Raw genomic sequence first — 27,456 nt, 5'->3', positions numbered from 1 at the left:
TTTTTGTGTTAATCTTGCTATCCTTCCCAAGTTTCTTTTTGTATTCCCTATTTGCAGCTCCTACTATCTTTTTTGCCTTCCTTTGCTGTTCTTTATATCTCTCCCAGTCCCCGGGATCTACACTATTCTTTGCACTTTTGTATGCTTTTTCCTTTAGTTTTATGTTATCTCTCATCTCTTTTGTTGACCATGGCTGTTTTATTTGGTGAGTAGAGTTCTTACTCCTTCAGGGTATATATTGGTCCTGTATTAAGCTAAGTTCTTTTTTGAACATCTCCCACTGTTCATTTGTAGTTTTACCCGATAATAGTTTTGACTAGTTTGCTGTCGTCAGTCTCTCTCTCTTTTTTTATTCGTTCATGGGATGCAGGCGTGCTGGCGAGGCCGGCATTTATTGCCCATCCCTAATTGCCCTTGAGAAGGTGGTGGTGAGCTGCCTTCTTGAACCGCTGCAGTCCGTGTGGTGAAGGTTCTCCCACAGTGCTGTTAGGAAGGGAGTTTCAGGATTTTGACCCAGCGACGATGAAGGAACGGCGATATATTTCCAAGTCGAGATGGTGTGTGACTTGGAGAGGAACGTGAAGGTGGTGTTGTTAAAGTTAGCCGTGTCAACATCTAGAATCTTAGTAATTGTTACGTTTCTCCTTTTCAAACCTAACATTGAATTCGATCATATTATGCTCACTGTTAGATAAATGCTCCCTTACTGTTAGATTATTAAATAAGTCTGGCTCATTACTCATTACCAAATCCAGTATGGCCTGCCCTCCTGTTGGTTCTCAAACATTTTGCTCCAGAAAACTATCTTGAATGCACTTAAGAAACAATAAAGGTGCCTTTACACTACTGGGTGTATTCTATAGGCCACCAACTAGTGGGAAGGATATAGAGGAGCAAATTTGTAGGGAAATTACAGAGCGGTGCAAGAGCCATACAGTAGTGATAATGGGGGACTTCAACTATCCTAATATAGACTGGGATAGTAATAGTGTAAAGGGCAAAGAGGGGGAGGAATTTTTGAAGTGAGCTCAGGAGAACTTTCTTGACCAGTATGTTTCCAGCCGAACGAGGAAGAAGGCATTGCTGAATCTGGCTCTGGGGAATGAGGTGGGTCAAGTGGAGCAAGTGTCAGAGGGGTAACATTTAGGGAACAGTGATCATATTATCATAAGGTTTAGATTAGCTATGGAAAAAGACAAGGAGCACTCTGGAGTAAAAATACTCAATTGGAGGAGGGCCAATTTCAGTGGGATGAGAACAGATTTGGCCCGGGTAAATTGGAATCAAAGATTGGCAGGCAAAACTGTAATTGAACAATGGGTGGCCTTTAAAGAAGAGCTGGTTCGGATACAGTCTAGGTACATTCCCACAAGGGGGAAAGGTAGGGCAACTAAAACCAGAGCTCTCTGGATGACGAAAGTGATGGAGAGTAAGATGAAGCAGAAAAACGGGGCGTATGACAGATGTCAGGTTGATAATACAAGTGAGAACCAGGCTGAATATAGAAAGTTCAGAGCAGAAGTGAAAAAGGAAATAAGAGGGGCAAGGAGAGAGTATGAGAATAGACTGGCGGCTAACATAAAAGGGAATCCAGAAGTCTTCTATGGGCGTATAAATAGTAAACGGGTAGTAAGAGGAGGGTTGGGGCTGATTAGGGACCAAAAAGGAGATCTACGCATGGAGGCAGAGGGCATGGCTGAGGTACTAAATGAGTACTTTGTATCTGTCTTTACCAAGGAAGAAGCTGCTGCCAAAGTCACAGTAAAAGAAGAGGTAGTTGAGATACTGGATGGGCTAAAAATTGATAAAGAGGAGGTACTAGAAAGGCTGGCTGTGCTTAAGTAGATAAGTCACCCGGTCTGGATGAGATGCATCCTAGGTTGCTGAGGGAAGGGTGGAAATTGCAGAGGTATTGGCCAGAATCTTCCAATCATCCTTAGATGGAGGGGTGGTGCCAGAGGACTGGAGAACTGCAAACGTTACACCCTTGTTCAAAAAAAGGTGTACGGGTAAACTCAGCAACTACAGGCCAGTCAGTTTAACCTCGGTGGCAGGGAAACTTTTAGAAACGATAATCCGGGTCAAAATTAACAGTCCCGTGGACAAGCGTGGATTAATTAAGGAAAGCCAGCATGGATTTGTTAAAGGCAAATCGTGTTTAACTAAATTGATTAAGTTTTTTTGATGAGGTAACAGAGAGGGTCGATGAGGGCAATGCGGTTGATGTGGTGTATATGGACTTCCAAAAGGCATTTGATAAAGTCCCGTACTCTGTCTAGACCCTTCATGATTTTGAATACCTCTATCAAATCTCCTCTCAACCTTCTCTCCTCTAATGAAAACAAGCCCATCTTCTCCACTCTATGCACGTAACTGAAGTCCTTCATCCCTGGAACCATTCTAGTAAATCTCTTCTGCACCTTCTCTAAGGCCTTCACATCCTTCCTCAAGTGCGTTGCCCAGAATTGGACACAATACGCCTGTTGTGTTTTATAAAGGTTCAACATAACTTCCTTGCTTTTGTACTCCGTGCTTCTATTTATAAAGCTTAGGATCCCATCTGCTTTTTTAAACCGCTTTCTCAACCTGCCCTGCCATCTTTGAAGATTTTGTGCACATATACCCCCAGATCTCTGTGTTCCAGAGGAGATTTACTGGAATGGTTCCAGGGATGAAGGACTTCAGTTACGTGCATAGAGTGGAGAAGTTGGGGTTGTTCTCATTAGAGGAGAGAAGGTTGAGAGGAGATTTAATAGAGGTATTCAAAATTATGAAGGGTCTATAGAGAGAAACTGTTCCCATTGGTGGGAGGGTCAAGAACCAGAGGACATAGATTTAAGGTGATTGGCGAAACAACCAAGGACGACATGAGGAAAAACTTTATTATGCAGCGAGTGGTCATAATCTGGAATGCACTGCCTGAAAGGGTGGCGGAGGCAGATTTAATCGTGGCTTTCAAAAAGGAATTGGATAAGTACTTGAAGGGAAAAAATTTGCTATGGGGAAAAGGCAGGGGAGTGGGACTAGCTGGATTGCTCTTGCAGAGAGTCGGCATGGATTCGATGGGGCGAATGGCCTCCTTCCATGCTGTAACCATTCTATGATTCTAAGAAATTCACTACCTTTCTGACTTGAGCTACTCTGCTCTTCCCAATCTATATGAAAATTAAAGTCTCCCATCAAAACAACTCTGCTTTTGCCTCTCTAATCTCTGAATTAATAATTTCTGCTATCAGGAGGCTTGTAGACAACTCCCATTACAGTTTTAAGTCCTCTCTTATTCCTCAATTCTGATCATAGGGTCTCTGCTGATTGCTTTCCCTTACCAATATTCTCTCTTACTAGTCTTCAATGTGACACATTTACATAGGCAGTTTCCATTATAAATGTGGACATAAGAATTTGTAATAGAAACAGTTGACACAGAAAATGTGACAAAAATTTGACAACTGGAATTTTTGTGGAAAGGACCTGATCTCCAGTGGCTCCTCACCCCCCAGTGCATTGATTTCAAAATTCTGATCCTTACCTACAATTCCAGCATAGGTCAGAGAGAAGAGGGATGATAAGGTGAACAGGACTGAGTATGGGATGGGATACAGTTGGCAGAATTCTGGCTGAATTTGGGTCTGACACCTTTTTCCACATTATAAATTCTTATGTCCATTGGGTTCTCATCCTCCAGTACATTGATTTCAAAATTCTGGTGTTTATGTTCAAATCCCTCCATCTCTGCAACTTTCTCCAGACCTAGGTCCCAACTCACGCACACCACTCTTTCGACTTCAGCCTGTGAATTCCTCCTCCCTCGGCTCCACCACCAGTTGCACAGCCTTCAGTCATCAGGTCAAGGTATTCTTCAACTGCTGTTCCAAAGTTATTTGCCTTCCCACGTCTCTCCCCATTCGCAAAGTCTTATCAAAACCTACCTTTTCAACTATACCTTTAATCATTTTTTCAACTGACCTATCCTAACCCTTTTCCCAAACTCCTGGTTCAATGTCTGGTTTCCTCTTAATAAAGAATGTTAGGGTGTTTCACTACACTGAAGGATCTATAGAAGTTGTTGTATATTCAGTATTAACTTATTCAACATTATTATTATTGTTTCTTTGTTAATTATACTATTTAAGTTCTATTTGTCCTTATTTTACTTTTAGAACCTAAACAATGCTGCTTATCCAACATCCAAGCCTGGATGAGCCACAATTTTCTCTAGTTGAACATTCGGTAGACCAAAACCATCTTCTTTGATTCCACCACCGCACCCCCCCCCCACCCATAACAAACTCCGTAATCTCGCCACAAATTCCACCGCCCCTCCCACCCTGGTCCACTGTCTCAAGTTTAACCAGACTGTTCACAACCTTGCCGTTCTTTTTGACACCTAGCTGAGCGTTTGACCCCATATCCTCTTCATCACAAGAATGCCTACTTCCCGTGCCTCCACTGACCTGCACTACAATATAGTGCTAGAATCCACACGTCTCTAAAATAGGCTCACGACTGTCAAAAAGAAGTTTAAAGAAAATTAAGACAGAATGCTATAAATTGACCTGGTCACATCACTGCAGTAATTAGGGTTCTTTTTTCAGGCTGTCCTTCACAAGCACAAAGCACCAAATAAGAAAATATGTTGTCAACCCGGAGGAGTAATCGTGTTGGAATGAGTTATCTCTTCAGTTTCACTCAGCTGCTTGAACTATCTGGCCACCTCTAATACTTTCATTACTCTAAAGTGCTTACAAATGGCCTGGAGAAGTACTAGGGTCTCTCCCCTCTGTGGAGACCTACACAACCAATCTTCAGAAATATCTCAGCGCGCTCCACAAGGGAAGTGACAGGCTGACACACAAATGAAGATGAGAGAACAAACAGCCCACCCCAGTATCACAAGAAGTGTTGGGTGTCAGACTTCTTTGATTTAACAAATGGCAAGAGCCTTAAAAAATTATATATCAAGACAAGTAACCTTAAATATTCCTTTATCGAAGCATAGCACTGTGTTAACCCAGTTAGTGAATGTTTTCCAACAAGTAACAAATTTACAGTTGCAAAGGACAGAAATATATAAATCTACTATTTGAGGCACTGTTTTTGCATCCATTGCTACGGTTTGTTTTTAAACTGGAGAACTGGAAATGTGAATTCATTCCAAAAACATCACAATATCCTAGCAGTAAAGAAAGTGGAGTTGAATTCAATTATCAGTATAATACTAGTTACATTTCACCTCTATTTCCTGCCGCAGGCTGCCTTTAAGCATTCTGCAGCTCTGAGTTCTCTCTGGAGACTCAGTTGCTACAGCAATATTGAAAATGGTACACAGTTCTAAAAACAATATTCATAGTACTTCCCTTCTTTGTAATGAAGCTCAACCCTACTTGTGAATATAAAGGTGTAATAGCTGCAAATTGCTTTAGATGTAAATAGACGCTGTGAAGCAATCTTTTGTTTTCTTCTCTTGCCATCTTTCCTGTTCCAGATCACCTATTACCATCTATTCCACAAATATAAAGATGTGACAGTATCAACTCGGGTGTTATTTATTTGTTCAGAGCTGGACAATGATAATATTCCCCTTGATATACCAAAACCCCGCCATTTCTTTCTCACTCTCCTTCCAGAGTATATCTTACTGGTCTCAGACTGGTATCTGTATAGCGTGATGCTCAGCTCTCTCGCGTTGAGGTCAGTGACAAAGGAACACGCTCGGAGCCCCACTCCCCAAGCTATGCAAATCTAATTACTGTTAAGTAAACACTAGGTTCATATAGAGGTTAACTAGGAGTCTACTATGGGCAAGTAAACATTTGATAAGTTCATACACACACCCATGCTCTGGTATTGTGTGCATCTGGCAAGTTTTCTTGCTTCTTAACACTTTTCTTTGAAGTGTGGCACAGAAATTCTAATAATAGGCCAGAAATTGCATTGAGCAGTATGGCAACGCTCTCCACAGCTCCTGCGAATTAAAACAATGAATGTAGTTTCTGTAGGCTCTGTGGCGATGACTTGCTTGATTTTGAAGTTTTGAGAAATTGAGCGCTATTAATTCAACCTCTCAGCAATGTAAGATGATTCACATGGAACAGTCTGTGGGAATGGAAGACACACCCACAAAATCTGTCAGGAAGCGAAGTCACGCCCACAAGCAGGCAAGCAGACTTCATTCATTTAAAGTTAGTATTCTGGAAGTGATTGTAAACAAAAATTTTTAATTTTTTAATAAAAACCCAAAGAAATAATTGAATTAAATTAAAGAGACAGAAGGGAAAAGTAAAAAAAAAATTTTTTAATTTAAAAAAAATAATGACCAAAAACTATTAAAACAAACAGTAATATGATACTCTACATTTTTAAAATTTATTTAGTTATTTGGCAGTCATAAAGAATTATCACACTTTTAAAACTTAGTTTAGACCTGGTATTTTTAAGCTTACCTTTTGTGGCGTAATTAGTTACGTTCCAGCTGGGCAAATGAGCAAGTTTGTGATTTTTCAGTGATTTCAATGATTGTAGCATGCGATGGCCCTTTAACTTGCAGCTGTCAAAACGCTGGCGAACCAACAGGAACAAGTTCACGATTTTCGCGTTTTAATGCACATGTGCAAACGCGGGAACTTGCTCCTTTAATTCGATATTAAAAACGGAGAGCGCTGTTGATCTCCTCTGTTATTTTGGAAGCAATTTCTGCCCCAACACTTGAGATGTGACAAAAATGTGTAATGAACAGGAAATGTGCACTGGATGTGTATCTGCACATTAAGAATAATGCATTCTGTTTTATATGGTTCAATATTCCTGTCCTGGTGTTTTTTCGATTTTGTATCAATACATGAAAATAAGTTGCATGGAGAATCTGATCATAATTGTTGGTCTGTAAGTTCACCTTACTGTGAAATAATACTGTTCAATGATTTGTATGAGGCCTCACGTTACCCAGTGGTAACTCAATCTGTCTTCAGAGAGATTGAAGCAGTATTCATGCAAAAGACTTGATTGTCCAGTTCAGATTACAAGGGGATGCTATTGTTCCATCCCTGGTTTGCGTAAATATAAAGCAATATCAGGCAACTCCCATAAAAGACACTCAGACCACTTACGGGAGTGACCAATGTCAGTGAGCATAAGATGACATCTATGACGAATGGGGGCCGGTGTATCTGAGTTTGTGGCTACTGGGAAGGGGTTGCTGATGTCTGGGAGCATTTTTGGGGGGGAAGGGGACATTCATCCAATGAAAAAGTACTGGAGCGATGAGGATTGATGAGAGGGGTCTTGGGACCTGGGAAGATTGGGGAGAGGTGCTGGGGTGTGGTAGTATTTTTGGTGAGGTGGGGTGGGGGTGAAGGAGAATGAAAGCTGCAAGCCTTCATGAATGCAACCCCTCCCAATAGGGTTGTCAAACTTCCTGGATTACATGGGAGTCTCCAACAATGGGGCATGGATCTCCTGGGTGCCGCTCCTAATGGCTCAGGAAATCTTGGCACCAATCCCCACCCCGTTCGTGACATCACCGGCTGCTGCCACAGAAAGGCTGGACTGGCTGGTCTGCCAGGAACAATCGGGAGTTGGGGGCTCGAGAATCGAAAAGGGGGCTCGAGAGTCGAAAAGGGGGCTCGAGAGTTGGAGGGGAGCTTGTGGAGAGGGAGAATGGGGGTCGGGGGAAGCGAGGGAGATGGGAATGGGGTTTGGGAGACTGGGGATAACATAAGATAGCGCCAGCACTGGCATAGGGGGCCAAATATCCTTCTCCTGTGCTTTAATTTCTATCATTCTATGAAAACTCTCCTTTATTGAGTCGAAGCCTAGGGAGTGGTTTAGAAATGTTGGTGCTGAGCTGAGTTTCAGACAATGTGCCCTGTGAGAAGTGCCCTAAACACAGAGCCCACTGGCCTTTGTGTGATCTCTTGGTTTGGTTCAGGTCTGTCTGTGCCGCCCGCTTTTGATGTGTGATGTCCAGTGCAGTGCAGGGAGATTCTGGCTGTATTTTCAGGGTGAACATCAGCGGATTATAGATTACTTGTTACACCTATTACTACATTGAGACTATCAGTGAGATACTCTATTACTGTTGGTTATGAGGGGAATCTGAGTATTACCACTATTACTATTAATTATTGGCACAATTTCAGTGTGTCACTATTAGTTAATGGTGGAACCAAAGTTCCTCCCACCTCTGATTTTCCCTGTGAATCCCTCCCCCACCCTCAGTTTCCCCTCTTTGCCTGCTCGCGGGTGGTCTTCTTATTCCCGGACCTTCTCTCACAACAGCTGCTGGCACAAAACCATAAGCAAAGTTACTTTAAATACAATTTATAAGCTAAATGCAATAACATTTCCAGACGTCACGTGGTCAGGCGCCATGCAGTCAGATGTCATATGGTCAAAACATCACGTGATCAAACCTCCAGAAATGCCTCCAACCAGAGTTGGCAGCTCTGCCTCCCCATCAGAAGTTTTAGAATTGTGTTTTCCCAGGACTGAGCTGGGAATCCTGTCTTAGTTACTTAACGCACTAATTTGGTAATTGCTTACTGTGTGTCAGAGAGAGATTGTTCCAGAGAGAAAGGAAGTGATTGATCCAAGGAAAGTGTGATCTGGAGAAAGAAGGGAAGAGAGAGATCTACAGAATAGAGATATAAAGAGATCTACGAGTAATGTCAGTGGAGATCAACTGAAATTGGTGTATGACCTGATGCAGCCAAAATTACTGAAAATCGTGGAGCAGATGAATGCCGATATTTTTTCAGATTTTGCTTAAAAAATTACATCTGCATGATGCACGTAGTTATTAATGCGCAAATCAGCCAACAACTTGTAGCGAGGAAGAGATACCCCGTGAATTGCGAATCGCCACAAGTTGCTGGGCGATTTGTGCCGCTCCGCCATTAGCTTTGTGAAAATGGCATCTTGCGTTTAACCTCCCTGTGATTTTCATGAAGATGCTGCATTTGCACAGTAATTGCCCATTAAACTCGCCACGGACAGTTAAGTTCAGTAATTAACAGCGAAAGTACACTTAACAATGTGATAATTGCTAATGATTGCCAATCAACCTCTCTGGCCCAGAAAGTGAACAGTTGAAAGTGTGGAGTCTCATTCCTTCAGGTTGCGAATTGCTTTAAGAGATTTTAAAAATGACAAATTTTAAATTTAAATTTTTTTTCTTACTTTTCCTTTCTGTACCTGATTTGACATTGAATTCACCCACTCTAATTCACCCTCCTTCTCAGTCCTTCCTCTGTTTATTTCTCAATCCTTAAATCTCATTGGTTAAGGAGATAGACAGTTGGTCCTGTTGTTCACCAAGGTCCCAGATGCTCTGTGGCCCTCGCTGCGCCATTATCAGCTCGCAATTCCAGAAATTTTGTGGGCAAAAAAAATCAAAACCTAAACGTGCACGATGAAGTCTAACTAATAGGGCATTCCGCACGATGCCCCACTCAAGCAAAATCTTCCATACATATTCACTGACACATACACTGATATACACACAGTTATATATACAAAACGTATCAGTAAAGCAAAAAGAAGTGATGATACTAAAGTTACACAGAATTTTTGAATGTGGATGGATTTGTGTTTGTATATGTGGACTTTAATTAAAGCACTGCAGGGAACATAACTGATGGAACTTGAGTTTGAAACCAATCACCCAGAATAGTTAATGAACAGACTGCATTTTATTGGAGAAAATCACAATGGATGTTACACAATAATGCAGAAATCAAAAGACAGTAACAGTATTTTCATTGTTATTAACTTTAATCTATTATGGACTGTTTCATTATCTGAATGTTGCTTTGTCTGTGAAATAGAATGAAGTATATGGGAAGAAAGGTAAAAAACAACATTGCGAGTTTAACCTCAACAAAAACGTGTGACTGGTGAAGTGCTTTTATGGACTGTATGGGTAGATTGAACAGAGCCAGCTTGTGATCAGAAAAACTGTTCAGTAGCAATGCTACATCATTTATTTTATAATGCAGCTTCTGAAGTAGTGCTGCTGATTGTTGTACTGCAAGAAGGTAATAACTGAATATTCATGGTCAAATTGACCAGACCACGTGGTAACAGAAATTAACTGCATTGATATTTCTTGGATTATCGCACCTGTGTTTACATGTTGCTCCATAATGATTACCAATAGCAAAATACAGTGAAAAGTTAATGTGAAGCCTTACTAGTATAGAGACGTGATTGTAGACCCAGTTAATGTTGTCCATCTTGTTGTCGAGCAAGGCATATTTGGACAGCTACAACTTTAGTTTAAGAAAGTTCCAGATTGCTAAGTTTGTGATGATATGTAGTAAGCAAATACCTTCCGATAGACTTGGTGATTACATCCATCTTCTGAGATTGGAACTTTATTTAGAAAGCAGTTACAGTGAATGTACCGGATCGGACATGTTCCATAAATAAATGATCAAATGATGTGACAGGAGGAAGTTGAAAACAAGATTAAGCTGAGGCACACCATTTGTCTTTGCTGTAGAAATCATATTATTTCAGTACTTTTGATTATTCAAATTATATTTTTAAATGCACTCCATTGCCAGTATGTAAAGTGTGATTGAAGCCGTGAATCAGGAGCGGCTGAATATAAATTAATGCAAAATGTACTAAACTTGTTATTTTTCATGAACAGGTCAATGAAAGTGGCACATTTTAAATTGTATTTGCTCAATTATGATGACAGTTATATCACAATATAAAGTATTTTAATATACTTGTATAAAATATTAATGATGGTGCAAATTTTTCATAAACTCTTTCATAAAATTTTGTATTTATATTCCCCCTCCCCCATTGGATTTCTAGTGTTCCTCTTTTAAGGTTTCTACTGTGAAATAGCACAGCCAGCACCAACACAATGCCAATGGGAGGTGTACTTCTTTGAGTCAGGATTGGTTCTTGTAGTTCCTCTTTTCCCAGGAACTAAGTGTCACAAAACATATTTGAAAGTTCTTTATCTGAATGCACGTAGCATTCGTAACAAATTGGACGAGTTAACGGCACAAATAACTATGTATGGGTATGATCTTGTGGCCATTACAGAAACATGGCTGCAGGGTGACAACGACTGGGAATTAAATATGCCAGGGTATTTAACAATCAGGAAGGACAGGCAGGAAGGAAGGGGAGGTGGGGTGGCTATGTTAATAAAGGAAGGAATCACTGTAATACAGAGAAATGATATTGGGACAAAGGATCAGGATAATGAAACAGTTTGGGTAGAGATAAGGAATAATAAGGGGAAAAAACTAGTGGGCGTAGTATATAGGCCTCCTAATAGTTGCAACTCTGCTGGAAGAAGTATTAATCAGGAAATAGTCAGGGCATGTAATAAGGGAACAGCTATAATTATGGGGGATTTTAACTATCATATTAACTGGACAAATCAAATTGGGCAGGGCAGCCTTGAGGAAGAGTTTATTGAGTGTATTAGGGATGGATTTCTTGAGCAGTATGTTACTGATCCTACAAGGGGGCAAGCAACCTTGGACCTGGTCCTGTGCAATGAGCCAGGATTAATTAATAATGTCCTAGTTAAGGATCCCCTTGGAATGAGTGACCATAACATGGTTACATTCCATATCCAATTAGAGGGTGAGAAGGTTGGTTCTCAAACAAGCGTACTGAGCTTGAATAAAGGAGACTATGATGGTATGAGAGCGGAATTGATTAAAGTGGACTGGGAAAATAGATTAAAGGGTAAGATGGTACATGAACAGTGGTGTTCATTTAAGGAGTTATTTTACAACTTTCAAAAAAAAAATATTCCACTGAGGAAAAAAGGGTGTAAAAGAAATGTCAGCCATCCGTGGCTAAGTAAAGAAATTAAGGATAGTATCCGACTAAAAACAAGGACATATAAGGGAGCCAAACTTAGTGGGAGGATAGAAGATTGGGAAGTCTTCAAAAGACAGCAAAAAGGAACTAAAGGATTGATTAAGAAAGGGAAGATGGATTATGAAAATAAATTAGCAAAAAATATAAAAACAGATAGCAAGAGTTTCTATAGTTATATAAAAAGAAAAAGGGTGGCTAAGGCAAACGTAGGTCCCTTAGAGGATGAGACTGGGAAATTAATGGTGGGAAACATGGAGATGGCAAAAATGCTGAACAAATATTTTGTTTCAGTCTTTACAGTAGAGGACACTAAGAATATCCCAGCACTGGACAAACAGGGGGCTCTGGGGGGGGGGGGGGAGGAACTAAATACGATTAAAATTACTAAGGAATTGGTACTCGGTAAATTAATGGGACTCAAGGCAGATAAATCCCCTGGACCTGATGGCTTACATCCGAGGGTCTTGAGGGAAGTGGCAGTAGGGATTGTGGATGCTTTGGTAATAATTTTCCAAAATTCTCTGGACTCGGCAAAGGTCCCGGCAGATTGGAAAACTGCTAATGTAACACCCTTATTTAAAAAGGGTAGTAGGCAGAAGGCTGGAAATTGTAGACCAGTTAGCCTAACATCTGTGGTGGGTAAAATTTTGGAGTCTATTATTAAGGAGACAGTAGTGGAACATTTGGATAAACATAATTTAATAGGACAAAGTCAGCATGGCTTTATGAAGGGGAAATCATGTCTGACAAATTTGCTTGAGTTCTTTGAGGACATAATGTACAGGGTGGATAAAGGGGAACCAGTGGACGTAGTGTATTCGGACTTCCAGAAGGCATTCGACAAGGTGCCACATAAAAGATTATTGCTCAAGATAAAGAATCACTGGATCGGGGGTAATATTCTGGCATGGGTGGAGGATTGGTTATCTAACAGGAAGCAGAGAGTTGGGATAGATGGTTCATTCTCAGACTGGCAACCAGTGGCCAGTGGTGTTCCGCAGGGGTCGGTGCTGGGTCCCCAGCTCTTTACAATCTACATTAATGATTTAGAGGAGGGGACCGAGTGTAACATATCAAAGTTTGCAGATGATACAAAGATGGGAGGGAAAGTAGAGAGTGAGGAGGACATAAAAAACCTACAAGGGGATATAGACAGGCTGGGTGAGTGGGCGGAGATTTGGAAAATGTGAGGTTATGCACTTGGCAGGAAAAATCAGAAAGCAAGTTATTATCTTAATGGCGAAAAACTGGAAAGTACTGCAGTACAAAGGGATCGGGGGGTCCTAGTGCAAGAAAATCAAAAAGTTAGTAAGCAGGTGCAGCAGGTGATAAAGAAGGCCAACGGAATGTTGGCTTTTGTTGCTCGGGGGATAGAATATAAAAACAGGGAGGTATTGCTGCAGCTATATAAAGGTATTGGTGAGACCGCACCTGGAATACTGCATAGAGTTTTGGTCTCCATACTTAAGAAAAGACATACTTGCTCTCGAGGCAGTACAAAGAAGGTTCACTCGGTTAATCCCGGGGATGAGGGGGCGGACATATGAGGAGAGGTTGAGTAGATTGGGACTCTACTCATTGGAGTTCAGAAGAATGAGAGGCGATCTTTTTGAAACATATAAGATTGTGAAGGGGCTTGATCGGGTGGATGCGGTAAGGATGTTCCCAAGGATGGGTGAAACTAGAACTAGGGGGCATAATCTTAGAATAAGGGGTTGCTCTTTCAAAACTGAGATGAGGAGAAACTTCTTCACTCAGAGGGTAGTAGGTCTGTGGAATTTGCTGCCCCAGGAAGCTGTGGAAGCCACATCATTAAATAAATTTAAAACAGAAATAGACAGTTTCCTAGAAGTAAAGGGAATTAGGGGTTACGGGGAGCGGGCAGGAAATTGGACATGAATTTAGATTTGAGGTTAGGATCAGATCAGCCATGATCTTATTGAATGGCGGAGCAGGCTCGAGGGGCCGATTGGCCTACTCCTGCTCCTATTTCTTATGTTCTTATGTTCTTAAATTAATTAGGGATGGGCAATAAATGTCGGCCTCACCAGCGACGCCCACATCCCATGAACGAATAAAAAAAATTATTCAGAGCTATAAAACGGACAATCACCAAAGAGCTCTGGGAATCTTCCAAGTTCCACAAGCAGTATAGAAATGTACACAATCAATTGTATTATACTCGGGAAATTAAAAGATGAAACAATTGGAGGATGAAACTGCATTTTAATTCAGTCAACCGATATGCCCATCTCACTTGACAGCATAGGCGAAAGCTCGCAGCTCCGTGCCCACCTTTCCCAAAACTCCCTGTTTAAATCCGTCCAATCCTTTCCCACAGCAATGAATAACATCCTTTGTGACTGTGACCATGGTGTTTTATCCCTCCTTGATTTCTCTGCAGCTTTTGACAGTTAGCCATGTCTACCACCTCTATTGCCTCTCCTCCAATGTCCAGCTCCCCACATGGATAGCCCTTCCATGGTTCCATTGCTACCTATTCAAACATTGATGTGGAGATGCCGGTGATGGACTGGGGTGGACAAATGTAAGGAATCTTCCAACACCAGGTTATAGTCCCAACAGTTTTATTTGAAAATCACAAGCTTTCGGAGATTATCTCCTTCGTCAGGTGAGTGAGTGAATGAGAGGTTCTCAAATCGCATATCTTATATTAGGCTGGGACACGATCACACCAATCAAAGGTGTCATTGGTGTTCAGACAGGTTAGCCACGGAAAACAGTACATCCCAATATACTGAATACACAATGGGTCAGATTACAAAGCCAGAGAGAAAAAGAGACCCGAAAGGCAGAGAGAGAGAGAGAATGTCCAGTTGTATTAAAAACAGATAACTTTTTTTTCCTGCTGGTGGGGTTACGTGTAGCGTGACATGAACCCAAGATCCCGGTTGAGGCCGTCCTCATGGGTGCGGAACTTGGCTATCAATTTCTGCTCGACAATTTTGCGTTGTCGTGTGTCTCGAAGGCCGCCTTGGAGAACGCTTACCCGAAGATCGTTGTCTACCTCATACGTTGCAGGAAAGGATGCCCCGGAGCATGGTACACTGGCGAGACCATGCAGACACTGCGACAACGGATGAACGGACACCGCGCAACAATCGCCAGATAGGAGGGTTGCCTCCCAGTTGGGGAACACTTTAGCAGTCAAGGACATTCAGCCACCGATCTTCGGGTAAGCGTTCTCCAAGGCGGCCTTCGAGACACACGACAACGCAAAATCGTCGAGCAGAAATTAATAGCCAAGTTCCGCACCCATGAGGACGGCCTCAACCAGGATCTTGGGTTCATGTCACGCTACACGTAACCCCACCAGCAGGAAAAAAAAGTTATCTGTTTTTAATACAACTGGACATTCTCTCTCTCTGCCTTTCGGGTCTCTTTCTCTCCCTGGCTTTGTAATCTGACCCATTGTGTATTCAGTATACTGGGATGCACTGTTTTCCGTGGCTAACCTGTCTGAACACCAACGACACCTTTGATTGGTGTGATCGTGTCCCAGCCTAATATAAGATATGCGATTTGAGAACCTCTCATTCACTCACTCACCTGACGAAGGAGATAATCTCCGAAAGCTTGTGATTTTCAAATAAAACTGTTGGACTATAACCTGGTGTTGTAAGATTCCTTACATTTATTCAAACATTGCTAGTGCATTTGCAACAGTGGTTTCTCTTCGTTCCCTCACATAATTATATCAGGAGCCCCCAAGGATCTATCCCTTCTCTTGTGTACTTATACGCTGTCCCTCTATGACATCATCCATCAGCACCCAGTCAGCTTCCATACGTATGATGATAACACCTACGTTTACGCTTGCATCACTTCTCTAAACCCCTCGAGCACCTTTATGCTATCCGATTGCTAGCCCAATATCAGGTCATGGATGAACTGTAACTTCCTCCAGTTCAACATTGAGAATATTAAAACTATCATTTTTAGCCCCCACTGCAAACATCAATTCCATTACCACTGACTCCATCGGCCTCCCTAGCTACTCGCTCAAGCTGAACAAGACCATGCCAAACCTCAGCATTCAGATCAACTCTTCAATCACAGATTCTTTTCATCACCAGGATTGCCTATTTCCACCTACACAGTATCGCCTGCCTCCACCCCCACCTGAGGCCTACCGCTACTGATACCTCTACGTACACCTGTCATCCCCAAAATTGATTACTCTCTTGTTTCTCTTGCTGACCCTTCCATAAACTCCAACTTGTCCATAACCTGCCTGTATCTGTTCCTCACTAAGTTCCACATGCCCACGTTCTCGCTGAGCTATACTGGCTACTTGTCTCTCAACAAATTAAATTTAAAATCCACATCCTTTCCTTCAAATCTTTCTGTGGCCTTACACCACCCATATCTCTCCAATCTCCTCCAGCCCTGTACCCCTCAACGATGTGGTCATCTCCCCTCCCTTTGTTCCATCTCTAGTGGCTGAGCTTTCAGCTACCTTAGCCCTGCTGGTGGACTTCCCAGCCTAAACCCTTTCGCCTCTCTCTCCACTTTTAAAAAGCTTCCCAAAACCTATCTGTTTAAGGAAGGTTTTGTCCACCCCTCCAACTCTCTCCCTTCCTGGTTTGGTACCTATTCGCTTATTTATTTTTCTGCTATGAAACATGTTGGGACATTTTTTTACATTAATGGTGCTATATAAATGATAGCTTCTGTTGCTCAACTGTCCACTTTCTCAGCGGAGGGGTTTTAGGGAAGGGATTATCAAGAGTACAAAAATAGAGCAAAGAAATCTGTCAGCATTATATTTTCAGTAGTTCCAACCTGCATTGACACAAGCCTGTTCTGGCAGCAGTCTGCATTACAATACATGTTGCTACTCGTATTGAAAGTGCAAATCAGAACACTACATCATGACTACAATTAACAATTAAGGTGACTTTTGTTAAAAAATTACAATATATTTGAGAGAATGACTGACATTGGATGAAAACGATGCATCTTCACTACACGGTTATTTACCCTAATTATACAAAACTGGACAATAAATTACGCCATTTCGATCAGCCCATCCACCTTGTCGAATGCTTTCTGGAAGTCCATATAAATAACATCCAGTGAGCTACCAACCAATCTTTCTCCTGAGTGTTTGCTATAAGATGCTCTAGTGATTGGTCCTCCAGCATATACCTCCGGTAGTCAATGCTGCGCTGAGCCCAGGCCAAGCTGGTTTCCGCCGTTGCCGCAGCACTTGTGACCAAGAACTCGCCATTACCACCTTCACTGAAAAAAATTGCTTTCAGAAAAATTCCTTTGACATTTCTTTATCAACGTGCTGGTGTGTAGAGTGGGTAGCAGATGCTCTTATCAATCACATATCATCACCGATCCTACAGACTGTCAACCAGGATTCAACTGGCATTGTCGTAGTTGGCCGCTTTCGAACTAGATAGGGACAGTGCACCTCAAATCTTCACCTATGGGGCCTTCTTAACAACAGCAAATGTCCTTGTGGACAAATACAAACAATGGCCCACGTCATTGAATCATTCCCACTGACTAAACTATCTGGTGGCCTAAGCGCTTTGCATACTGGTGATGACAATGCTCTAGGACGCTAAGCCTGCATACACTAAATAATAAACTGCTTGTATAACAGAGAACTCTGGAAAAAATTGCAGGCTATTGTGGCTACGTTTTGTTGCTAAATCCCTTTGTTAAATTCTTTTAATATTGTTTATATTGTTGTCACAGTGACATGGAAGCACTCTTTTCCTATCCCATTTCAGAAAAGTACTCTTACCTCCTCAGTTCAGGTCGCACTCTTAATCCCCAGCCACCAATTTATGCTAGCACTCTTTCTGCTCCGCCCTCAATTTCTACTACCACTTTCTTCCCCTCCATCCCAAATTTACATCAGCATTCACGTCCTCCTTCCCAGGTTCCAGTTCACACTAACACTTTTCTTTCTTCCTCCTAAATTCAAATTGGCACCATTCACCCCCCATCTCAGTTCATGCTGCATCTCCCACTTCATGCTTCCATTCTTCTTCCCCTCTCCACCTCAGTGACTCTCCTGGTCCCACTGAGCATTATTCCCAACTCTCCACCTCCCCCCATCGCTGCTCCTTAGGATTAACTGCTGCTGCATGGCCAAAGGCTTGATCGATAATGAACACTGAAGGCAGGAATTTCTGATCTCGCAAAACTACGGCAAGAATGCCTGCCCACAGCATGAAGTGGTGCTCAATTCACTGCAGCAGTAGCAGATAGGAGCTGGTAGCAACATAGAAGGGTCAGTGAAGTCAGTGCTCAATGTGGAGTCAGGACCAGAGAAGTGGACACTGACTTGAAAATCCTGACTGTCCATGTGAAACATATATGGTTGGCATATATGTTTGGTGACTGTTGGCAAACTATCTGACCATAAGGGGCAAGCTTATTGTTGTTTTTGCCCAACACCCACACCAACACATTTTCTACCAGAGTCATTGTTTAGTGATCTTCACTGAGAATTCTGGTGGATTTACCCCTCCCTAGCCCTCGAGCACCACAACAGCTGAAAGTAGCTAACTCAGTGCAGACTGGGAGTCCAACTAGCACCTTCTGGTTTGAATATTGGGTGATTTCTTAACTCATCTGCAAGCATTCCTCCGTCTCGCACTATTCTCCTGTAATCAGTAAATATTAAGTGGTGTTGGGGGATAAAAAGGCTGAATAAGGAAATATCATATTTCAAAGCTCCACCCTTAGTAATGTTGGTAATTTCTTTGCTTATAAATAATTAAATAAAAAATGTCTTCAAGGAGATGAGATTTTGCTTTGAGGAGAAGGCCAATATAGGCTTTGATCACAGAACATCCCTTTAATGATTTAATTCTATTAAAGGAGGTACTTCATATCCCTGGCCAATAGACACTGAGGCACATGAAATGTGGTAAAACAATAATGAATGCTAGTAGCATTAGAAATAAGATGCCAGAAATGGGGGCTGTGGTGGTAATAGGGAACAATGATGTAGTGGGAATAACAGAACCATGACTAAATCCAGAGAATAGAAATGAGTTTAACTTTCAGATTGTTCAGAAAAGACAGAGCGGACAGAAAAAGAGGTGATACTGCCCTATATGTCAGAGAGCAAAATTAAGTTGATCCTGTGGGAGGGGGCAAACCTAATATAAAGAAATCTTTTTAGACATCTTAAATAAGTATTAAAAATCCAAACTGACTTTCAGGGTATTGTACACAGTAGAAAAGGAAAGTTTATTTGTTAACGAGCCAGGCATTTGAACCTGGACAGAACAGTTTCCGTAATGTCCTGGCTCTCAGCCTACTTCAAACTGAGACAATGAGGGCCATTTGACTCATCCCAGACTCTAAGCCAGAATGTTCTCCAACTATTTTCAGAATAGCAGGAGGTGATTTCTTGAGACCCACATCCCAAGGCAGGGGAGGGAGGGAGGTAGTTAGTTTTATTAACAAGACTACTAGTGAATCGCTGAATGGGGAAGAAGTCAGAGGGACAGTCCTCTCCACTTCTTAAAAATACATGGAGAAAAAAGACAAAATGACACACACAAAGTTGTCAATCAGGCCAGTTAGGTCTAGGAAGGAAGTCCAATCTAGCAAGGAACAAGTCAATTACCTTCAGCTCCACGCTGGTCACAACCAGAAAGCTGACCAAGAAAAAGTTAGGATATCCCACTAATGTGGGATAGTGGAGAATGGTTTTTTTTTCTTAATAATGAATAGAAATTTGAAGCCTTGTCACTCTATGTTCTTTAAATTAAAATAACTGACATTCATATGTGGTTTGATGTCACTTAAGTGTTTTCAGTCCGACTGAAGGATTGCAGAGGTGCATGTGAAGGCACATATGGAAGACGCGATATCCAGTTCAGATTACAAGGGGGTACGATTGTTACGGCTACAAGTTATACCTTAATATAACCAGATATTGGGCAGAACAGGGACATTCCTGACTATAGGACAGTTGAATTGCTTACATCAGTGACCAGTACCACAGCAGATCCAAAATTTGTAACATGAACACTGTCACTGAAAATTTATCAAATCATTTCAGCATCAATGGTTTATCAAAGATGTCAACAGTGCAGCACTTGAAACTGCTCAAAAACTCATCCAAATAGAGTTTTCATTTCTGAAAACATTAAGACTAAACTAATACAACCAGCTGAATGATTCATGAAGTTGCAGCTTTGTACAGTAGTTGTTCATTTCAAGAGTCTCCTTGAAGTCAAATGAGAACTCATATTCCTTCAGCACTGAAAGCTGATAAGATATTGCCACAATGGTTGCAGATTTGACTGAAAGCGTATTTAATTCCTGAACGGTCAATTCTGTAACACAATATGGAAATTTTTCTGTTGCAATAAATAGGGTTTAACATATCCTTTATAAAAACATTAGAAATTAGGGCTGAGAAAATGCATTTGTCCCAATGAAATGCATCCTCTAATACATTAACTTTCCCATCACAGCATCTGATTGTACTTTGAATAACCTCAATGTTTTTGCCTTTATCAACTTGGTTTGTAGATTATTTCAAACATTTATCACAGTCAATTTACTTTTCACTCAATTCTACTTGTCCTCTGATATTGCTGTCTGGCTTCACTTTGAAGTAATAATCTGGGTTTACATGATCTACACCATTTAATTCCTCCATACCCTTCTTTCTAGACTGCAAAGCTGAGATTTCTTTCATTTCTCCTCAAAGCTCATACCTTTTATACTTGGGATTAATCTTGTTGCTTTTTTACATGCCCTTTTCAATGGAACTATTTCTTTTTTTGTGGCACGGTGTCCAAAGCCAATCAGTGTGGTCTGATCATTGCATTGTGAAGCTTTAGCATTACCTTAGTAGACACATATTCAACTGTTCTGGCTTCATTTTCCAGACTGAAAGCTATTTGTCAACTATTATTCCCAGGTTCCTCTGTGCTAATTCAATTCCATTCATTATATACTTATGTTCCAAATTGTTTCAACCTGTTTGTAATCAGTGTTCAATTTCATCCTTCACGTGTCTGCTGAATTGCATAACCAATTTAAATCTCCTTGCAAATGATTTGCAGCACCTTCTGGCTTTACTTATTTCCCAATTTTTGTGCCACTAAGGACAGAAAATCACAGGCTGTCCAGTCATGATTTCACAGGATACGCTCCTTTGTGAATGCCACTCCCTTTTGGAAGCACAAAATCATCCTTATGTTTCACAGTAAATGGTTATTCATCCAGTTTCATGTTCCACCCTTGATTCTTGTGGCTTTTAGTTTTATGTAAAGTATCTCCTGTGGAGCTTCATCAAAAGCTCCTTGAACAAAACTGTTACAATTTTCCCATAATTTTTACAACACTTTCTTTGAACTGTTTCCCAGCAGTTCCCATTAGTGGACATCATCTCCCAAGATACAGAAGCTATACATTTTTGATATGTGAACCCAAAATTAACTTATTTGTAATTTTTTTTTACTGGGTTAAAAATGGCCTCATGCTTTGCTGCTGTGCATTAAATAGGCAAATATTTCACAAAACTTGCATTTTTTAAATATTCGTTCATGGGATGTGGGCGTCGCTGGCGAGGCCGGCATTTATTGCCCATCCCTAATTGCCCTTGAGAAGGTGGTGGTGAGCCGCCTACTTAAACCGCTGCAGTCCATATGGTGAAGGTGCTTCCACAGTGTTGTTAGGAAGGGAGTTCCAGGATTTTGACGATGAAGGAACGGCGATATATTTCCAAGTCGGGATGGTGTGTGACTTGGAGGGGAACGTGCAGGTGGTGTTACTCCCATGTACCTGCTGCTCTTATCCTTCTAGGTGGCAGAGGTCGCGGGTTTGGGAGGTGCTGTCGAAGAAGCCTTGGCGAGTTGCTGCACTGCATCCTGTGGATGGTACACGCTTCAGCCACAGTGCGCCGGTGGTGAAGGGAGTGAATGTTTAGGGTGGTGGATGGGGTGCCAATCAAGCAGGGCTGCTTTGTCCTGGATGGTGTCGAGCTTCTTGAATGTTGTTGGAGCTGCACTCATCCAAGCAAGTGGAGAGTATTCCATCACACTCCTGACTTGTGCCTTGTAGATGGTGGAAAGGCTTTGGGAGTCAGGAGGTGAGTCACTCGCCGCAGAATACCCAGCCTCTGACCTGCTCTTGTAGCCACAGTATTTATATGGCTGGTCCAGTTAAGTTTCTGGTCAATGGTGACCCGCAGGATGTTGATGGTGGGGGATTCGGCGATGGTAATGCCGTTGAATGTCAAGGGGAGGTGGTTAGACTCTCTCTTGTTGGAGATGGTCATTGCCTGGCACTTGTCTGGCGCAAATGTTACTTGCCACTTATCAGCCCAAGCCTGGATGCTGTCCGGGTCTTGCTGCATGCGGGCTCGGCCTGCTTCATTATTTGAGGGGTTGGGAATGGAACTGAACACGGTGCAATCATCAGCGAACATCCCCATTTCTGACCTTATGATGGAGGGAAGGTCATTGATGAAGCAGCTGAAGATGGTTGGGCCTAGGACACTGCCCTGAGGAACTCCTGCAGCAATGCCCTGGGGCAGAGATGATTGGCCTCCAACAACCACTACCATCTTCCTTTGTGCTAGGTATGACTCCAGCCACTGGAGAGTGTTCCCCTCGATTCCCATTGACTTCAATTTTACCAGGGCTCCTTGGTGCCACACTCGGTCAAATGCTGCCTTGATGCCAAGGGCAGTCACTCTCACCTCACCTCTGGAATTCAGCTCTTTTGTCCATGTTTGGACATAGGGTGTAATGAGGTCTGGAGCTGAGTGGTCCTGGCGGAACCCAAACTGAGCATCGGTGAGCAGGTTATTGGTGAGTAAGTGCCGCCTGATAGCATTGTCGATGACACCTTCCATCACTTTGCTGATGATTGAGAGTAGACTGATGGGTCGGTAATTGGCCGGATTGGATTTGTCCTGCTTTTTGTGGACAGGACATACCTGGGCAATTTTCCACATTGTTGGGTAGATGCCAGTGTTGAGCTGTACTGGAACAGTTTGGCTAGTGGCGCAGCTCGTTCTGCAGCACATGTCTTCAGCAATACAGCTGGGATGCTGTCGGGGCCCATAGCCTTTGCTGTATCCAGTGCACTCAGCCGTTTCTTGATATCACGTGGAGTGAATCGAATTGGCTGAAGACTGGCTTCCGTGATGGTGGGGATATCGGGAGGAGGCCGAGATGGATCATCGACTCGGCACTTCTGGCTGAAGATGGTTGCAAACGCTTCAGCCTTGTCTTTTGCACTCACGTGCTGGACTCCGCCATCATTGAGGATGGGGATGTTCGCAGAGCCTCCTCCTCCCGTTAGTTGTTTAATTGTCCACCACCATTCACGACTGAATGTGGCAGGACTGCAAAGCTTTGATCTGATCCGTTGGTTGTGGAATCGCTTAGCTCTGTCTATAGTATGTTGCTTCCGCTGTTTAGCATGCATGTAGTCCTGATTTGTAGCTTCACCAGGTTGGCACCTCATTTTTAGGTATGCCTGGTGCTGCTCCTGGCATGCTCTTCTACACTCCTCATTGAACCAGGGTTGATCCCCTGGCTTGTTGGTAATGGTAGAGTGAGGAATATGCTGGGCCATGAGGTTACAGATTGTGCTGGAATACAATTCTGCTGCTGCTGATGGCCCACAGCGCCTCATGGATGCCCAGTTTTGAGCTGCTCGATCTGTTCTGAATCTATCCCATTTGGCACGGTGGTAGTGCCACACAACACGTTGGATGGTGTCCTCAGTGCGAAGACGGGATTTCATCTCCACGAGGACTGTGCGGTGGTCACTCCTACCAATACTGTCATGGACAGATGCATTTGCGACAGGTAGATTGGTGAGGATGAGGTCAAGTAAGTTTTTCCCTCGTGTTGGTTCGCTCACCACCTGCTGCAGGCCCAGTCTGGCAGCTATGTCCTTCAGGACTCGGCCAGCTCGGTCAGTAGTGGTGCTACCGAGCCACTCTTGGTGATGGGCATCGAAGACCCCCATCCAGAGTACATTCTGTGCCCTTGCTACCCTCAGTGCTTCCTCCAAGTGGTGTTCAACATGGAGGAGGACTGATTCATCAGCTGAGGGAGGGTGGTAGGTGGTAATCAGCAGGAGGTTTCCTTGCCCATGTCTGACCTGATGCCATGAGATTTCATGGGGTCCAGAGTCAATGTTGAGGACTCCCAGGGCCATTCCCTCCTGACTGTATATCACTGTACCGCCACCTCTGGTGGGTCTGTCCTGCCGCTGGGACAGGACATACCCAGGGATTGTGATGGAAGAGTCTGGGACTGAAAGGTATGATTCTGTGAGTATGGCTATGTCAGGCTGAAGCTTGACTAGTCTGTGGGACAGCTCTCCCAACAAGTCCCCAGATGTTAGTGAGGAGGACTTTGCAGGGTCGACTGGGCTTGGTTTGCCTTTGTTGTGTCCGGTGCCGAGTGGTCCGTCCAGTTTTATTCCTATTATGACTTTTTTAAGCGAAATTTTACAACTGAGTGGCTTGCTAGGCCATTTCAGAGGGCAATTAAGAATCAACCACAATGCTGTGGGTCTGGAGTCACATATAGGCCAGACCGGGTAAGGACGGCAGGTTTCCTTCCCTAAAGGACATTAGTGAACCCGATGGGTTTTTACGACAATCCGATCGTTTCATGGCCACCATTACTGATGCTGGTATTTTAAATCCAGATTTTATTCAATTAATTGAATTTAAATAATTGAATTTAAATTCCCCAGCTGCCGTGGCGGGATTTGAACTCATGACTCCGGATTACTAGTCCAGTAACATAACCACTATTCTACCGTACCCGGTATCATAGTATCATCGTAAGTACAGCAAAGAAGGCGGCCATCTGGCCGACCAAGCCTGTGCCGGCTCTTTGAAAGAGCTGTCCAATTAGTCCCATTCCCCTGCTCTTTCCTCATAGCCCTGAAAATGTTTTCCCTTCAAGTATTTACACAATTATCCAAACATCGCTGCAGGAGTTCCTCAGGGCAGTGTCCTAGGCCCAATCATCTTCAGCTGCTTCATCAATGACCTTCCCTCCATCATAAGGTCAGAAGTGGGGATGTCTGCTGATGATTGCACAATGCTCAGTTCCATTCGCAACCCCTCAGATAATGAAGCCGTCTGCGCCCGCATGCAACAAGACCTGGACAACATTCAGGCTTGGGCTGATAAGTGGCAAGTAACATTCGTACCAGACAACTGCCCGGCAATGACCATCTCCAACAAGAGAGATTCTAACCACCTCCCCATGACATTCAATGACATTACCATTGCCGATATCCCCACCAGCAACATCCTGGGGGTCACCATTGACCAGAAACTTAACTGGACCAGCCACATAAATACTGTGGCTACAAGAGCAGGTCAGAGGCTGGGTATTCTGCGGCGAGTGACTCACCACCTGACTCCCCAAAGCCTTTCCACCATCTACCAGGCACAAGTCAGGACTGTAATGCAATACTCTCCACTTGCCTGGATGAGTGCAGCTCCAACAACACTCAAGAAGCTCGACACCATCCAGGACAAAGCAGCCCGCTTGATTGGCACCCCATCCACCACTCTAAACACTCACTCCCTTCACCACCGGTGCACTGTGGCTGCATTGTGTAACATATACAGGATGTACTGCAGCAACTCACCAAGGCTTCTTCTACAGCACCTCCCAAACCCGCGACCTCTACCACCTAGAAGGACAAGGGCAGCAGGTGCATGAGAACACCACCACCTATATGTTCCTCTCCAAGTCACACACCATCCTGACTTGGAAATATATCGCCGTTCCTTCATCGTCGCTGGATCAAAATCCTGGAACTCCCTACCTAACATCACTGTGGGAGAACCTTCACCACACGGACAGCAGCGGTTCAAGAAGGCGGCTCACCACTACCTTCTCAAGGTCAATTAGGGATGGGCAATTAATTCTGGCCTTGCCAGCGACGCCTGCATACCATGAATGAATAAAAAAAAATTCCCTTTTGAAAGTTACTACTGAAACTGCTTCCACCATCCTTTCAGGCAGTGCAATCCAGATCATTACAACTCGCTGTGGAAAAATAAGTTTCCTTGTGTTACCTCTGGCGCTTTTGCTGATCACCTTAAATCTGTGTCATAGGAACATCGGTCCTCTGGTTACTGACCCTTCTGCCACTGGAAACAGTTTCTCCTTATTTACGCTGTCAAAACTGTTCATGATTTTGAACAACTCCATCAAATCTCCCCTTAACATTCTCTGTTCTAAGGAGAACAATCCCAGCTTCTTCAATCTCTCCACATATCTGAAGTTCCTCAATCCTGGCCCCATTCTAGTAAATCTCTTCTGCACCCTCTCTAAGGCCTTAACATCTTTGCTGAAGTGTGGTGCCCAGAATTGAACACAATAATCTAGCTGAGGCCTAACCAGTGTTTTATGAAGGTTTAGCATAACTTACTTGCTTCTGTATTCTATACCTCTATTAATAAAGCCCAGGGTCCCATATGCTTTTTTTAAAAAACAGCCTCCTCAATTTGTCCTGCCACCTTCAAAGATTTGTGTATGTGCACCCCCAGGTCTCTCTGTTCCTGCAGTCCCTTTAAAATTGTACCATTTATTTTATATTGCCTCTCCTCATTCTTCCTACCAAAATGCATCAAATCACACTTCTCTGCATTAAATTTCATCTGCCATGTGTCTGCCCATTTCACCAGTCTGTCTATGTCCTCCTGAAGTCTATTACTAACCTCCACATTGTTTACTACAAGTTTCATGTTATTTGCAAACTTTGAAATGATAACCTCTGTACCCAAGTCCAGATCATTAATATATATCAAAAGGAGCATTGGTCCTAATAATGACCCCTGGGGAACACCACTGTATACTTCCCTCCAGTCAGAAAAACAACCATTCACCACTACTCTCTGCTTTCTGTCCCCTAGCCAATTTTGTATCCACGCTGCCACTGTCCCTTTAATCCCATGGGCTTTAATTTTGCTAACAAGTCTATTATGTAGTACTTTATCACGTGCCTTTTGAAAGTTCATATACATATCAACTGCACTACCCTCATCAACCCTCTCCGTTACTTCATCAAAGAACTTAATCAAGTTAGTCAAATGCGGTTTTCCTTTAACAAATCCGTGCTGACTTTCATTTATTAGCCCATACTTTTCCAAGTTCCAATTTATTTTGTCCCAGATTACTGTCTCTAAAACTTTCCCCACCACCACTATTAATATAGTGCCTTTAACATAATAAAAATGTCCCAAAGTGCTTCACTGGGGTATAAACAAAATAAGGGACACCAAGCCAAAGAAGGAGATTTTAGAAGGGTTGACCAAAGGCTTGGTTAAAGAGATGAATTTTGAAGAGCGTTTAAAGGAAGAGAAGTGGAGCGGTTTATTTAGCTCATCCAAGAAATTAGATAAACTTCAGCTTTGTTTGTCTAGCAGCCGCATGAAACAGGCGTTAGGCCCCTTACATAGCCCAGCAAAATGATCGTTATAGGGTATCATTTTTTACATGTACAAAAAATATTACCCCACAAAGGGGAATAAACCATGACAAAGACCTCCTGTTTCTCATTTACATGCTGCCTCTCGGCGACCTC

At 42.8% G+C, this 27,456-nt stretch overlaps 1 protein-coding gene across 4 annotated transcripts in view; it reads right to left on the bottom strand.

Annotated features, from left to right (window-relative positions):
- Window positions 1–27,456, bottom strand: part of fer (fer (fps/fes related) tyrosine kinase) — a 284,400-nt gene that overhangs the window by 40,374 nt on the left and 216,570 nt on the right. Inside the window, exon 18 of one of the 4 annotated variants that reach the window (XM_067982931.1) lies at window positions 17,046–17,119. The exons of the other annotated variants lie outside the window; for them this stretch is intronic. Within the exon in view, the coding sequence (XP_067839032.1) occupies window positions 17,113–17,119 (7 nt within the window). The 3' untranslated portion in view covers window positions 17,046–17,112. Of the gene's footprint in view, window positions 1–17,045; window positions 17,120–27,456 lie in introns of those variants that run through there. 4 annotated transcript variants of the gene reach the window in all.

The sequence above is a fragment of the Heptranchias perlo genome, chromosome 4 (assembly GCF_035084215.1).
Source record: "Heptranchias perlo isolate sHepPer1 chromosome 4, sHepPer1.hap1, whole genome shotgun sequence".
NCBI classification, from domain to species: Eukaryota; Metazoa; Chordata; class Chondrichthyes; order Hexanchiformes; family Hexanchidae; genus Heptranchias; species Heptranchias perlo.
The sequence above is the reverse complement of the archived record's forward strand: the minus strand, read 5'-3'. Positions and strand labels throughout refer to the sequence as shown.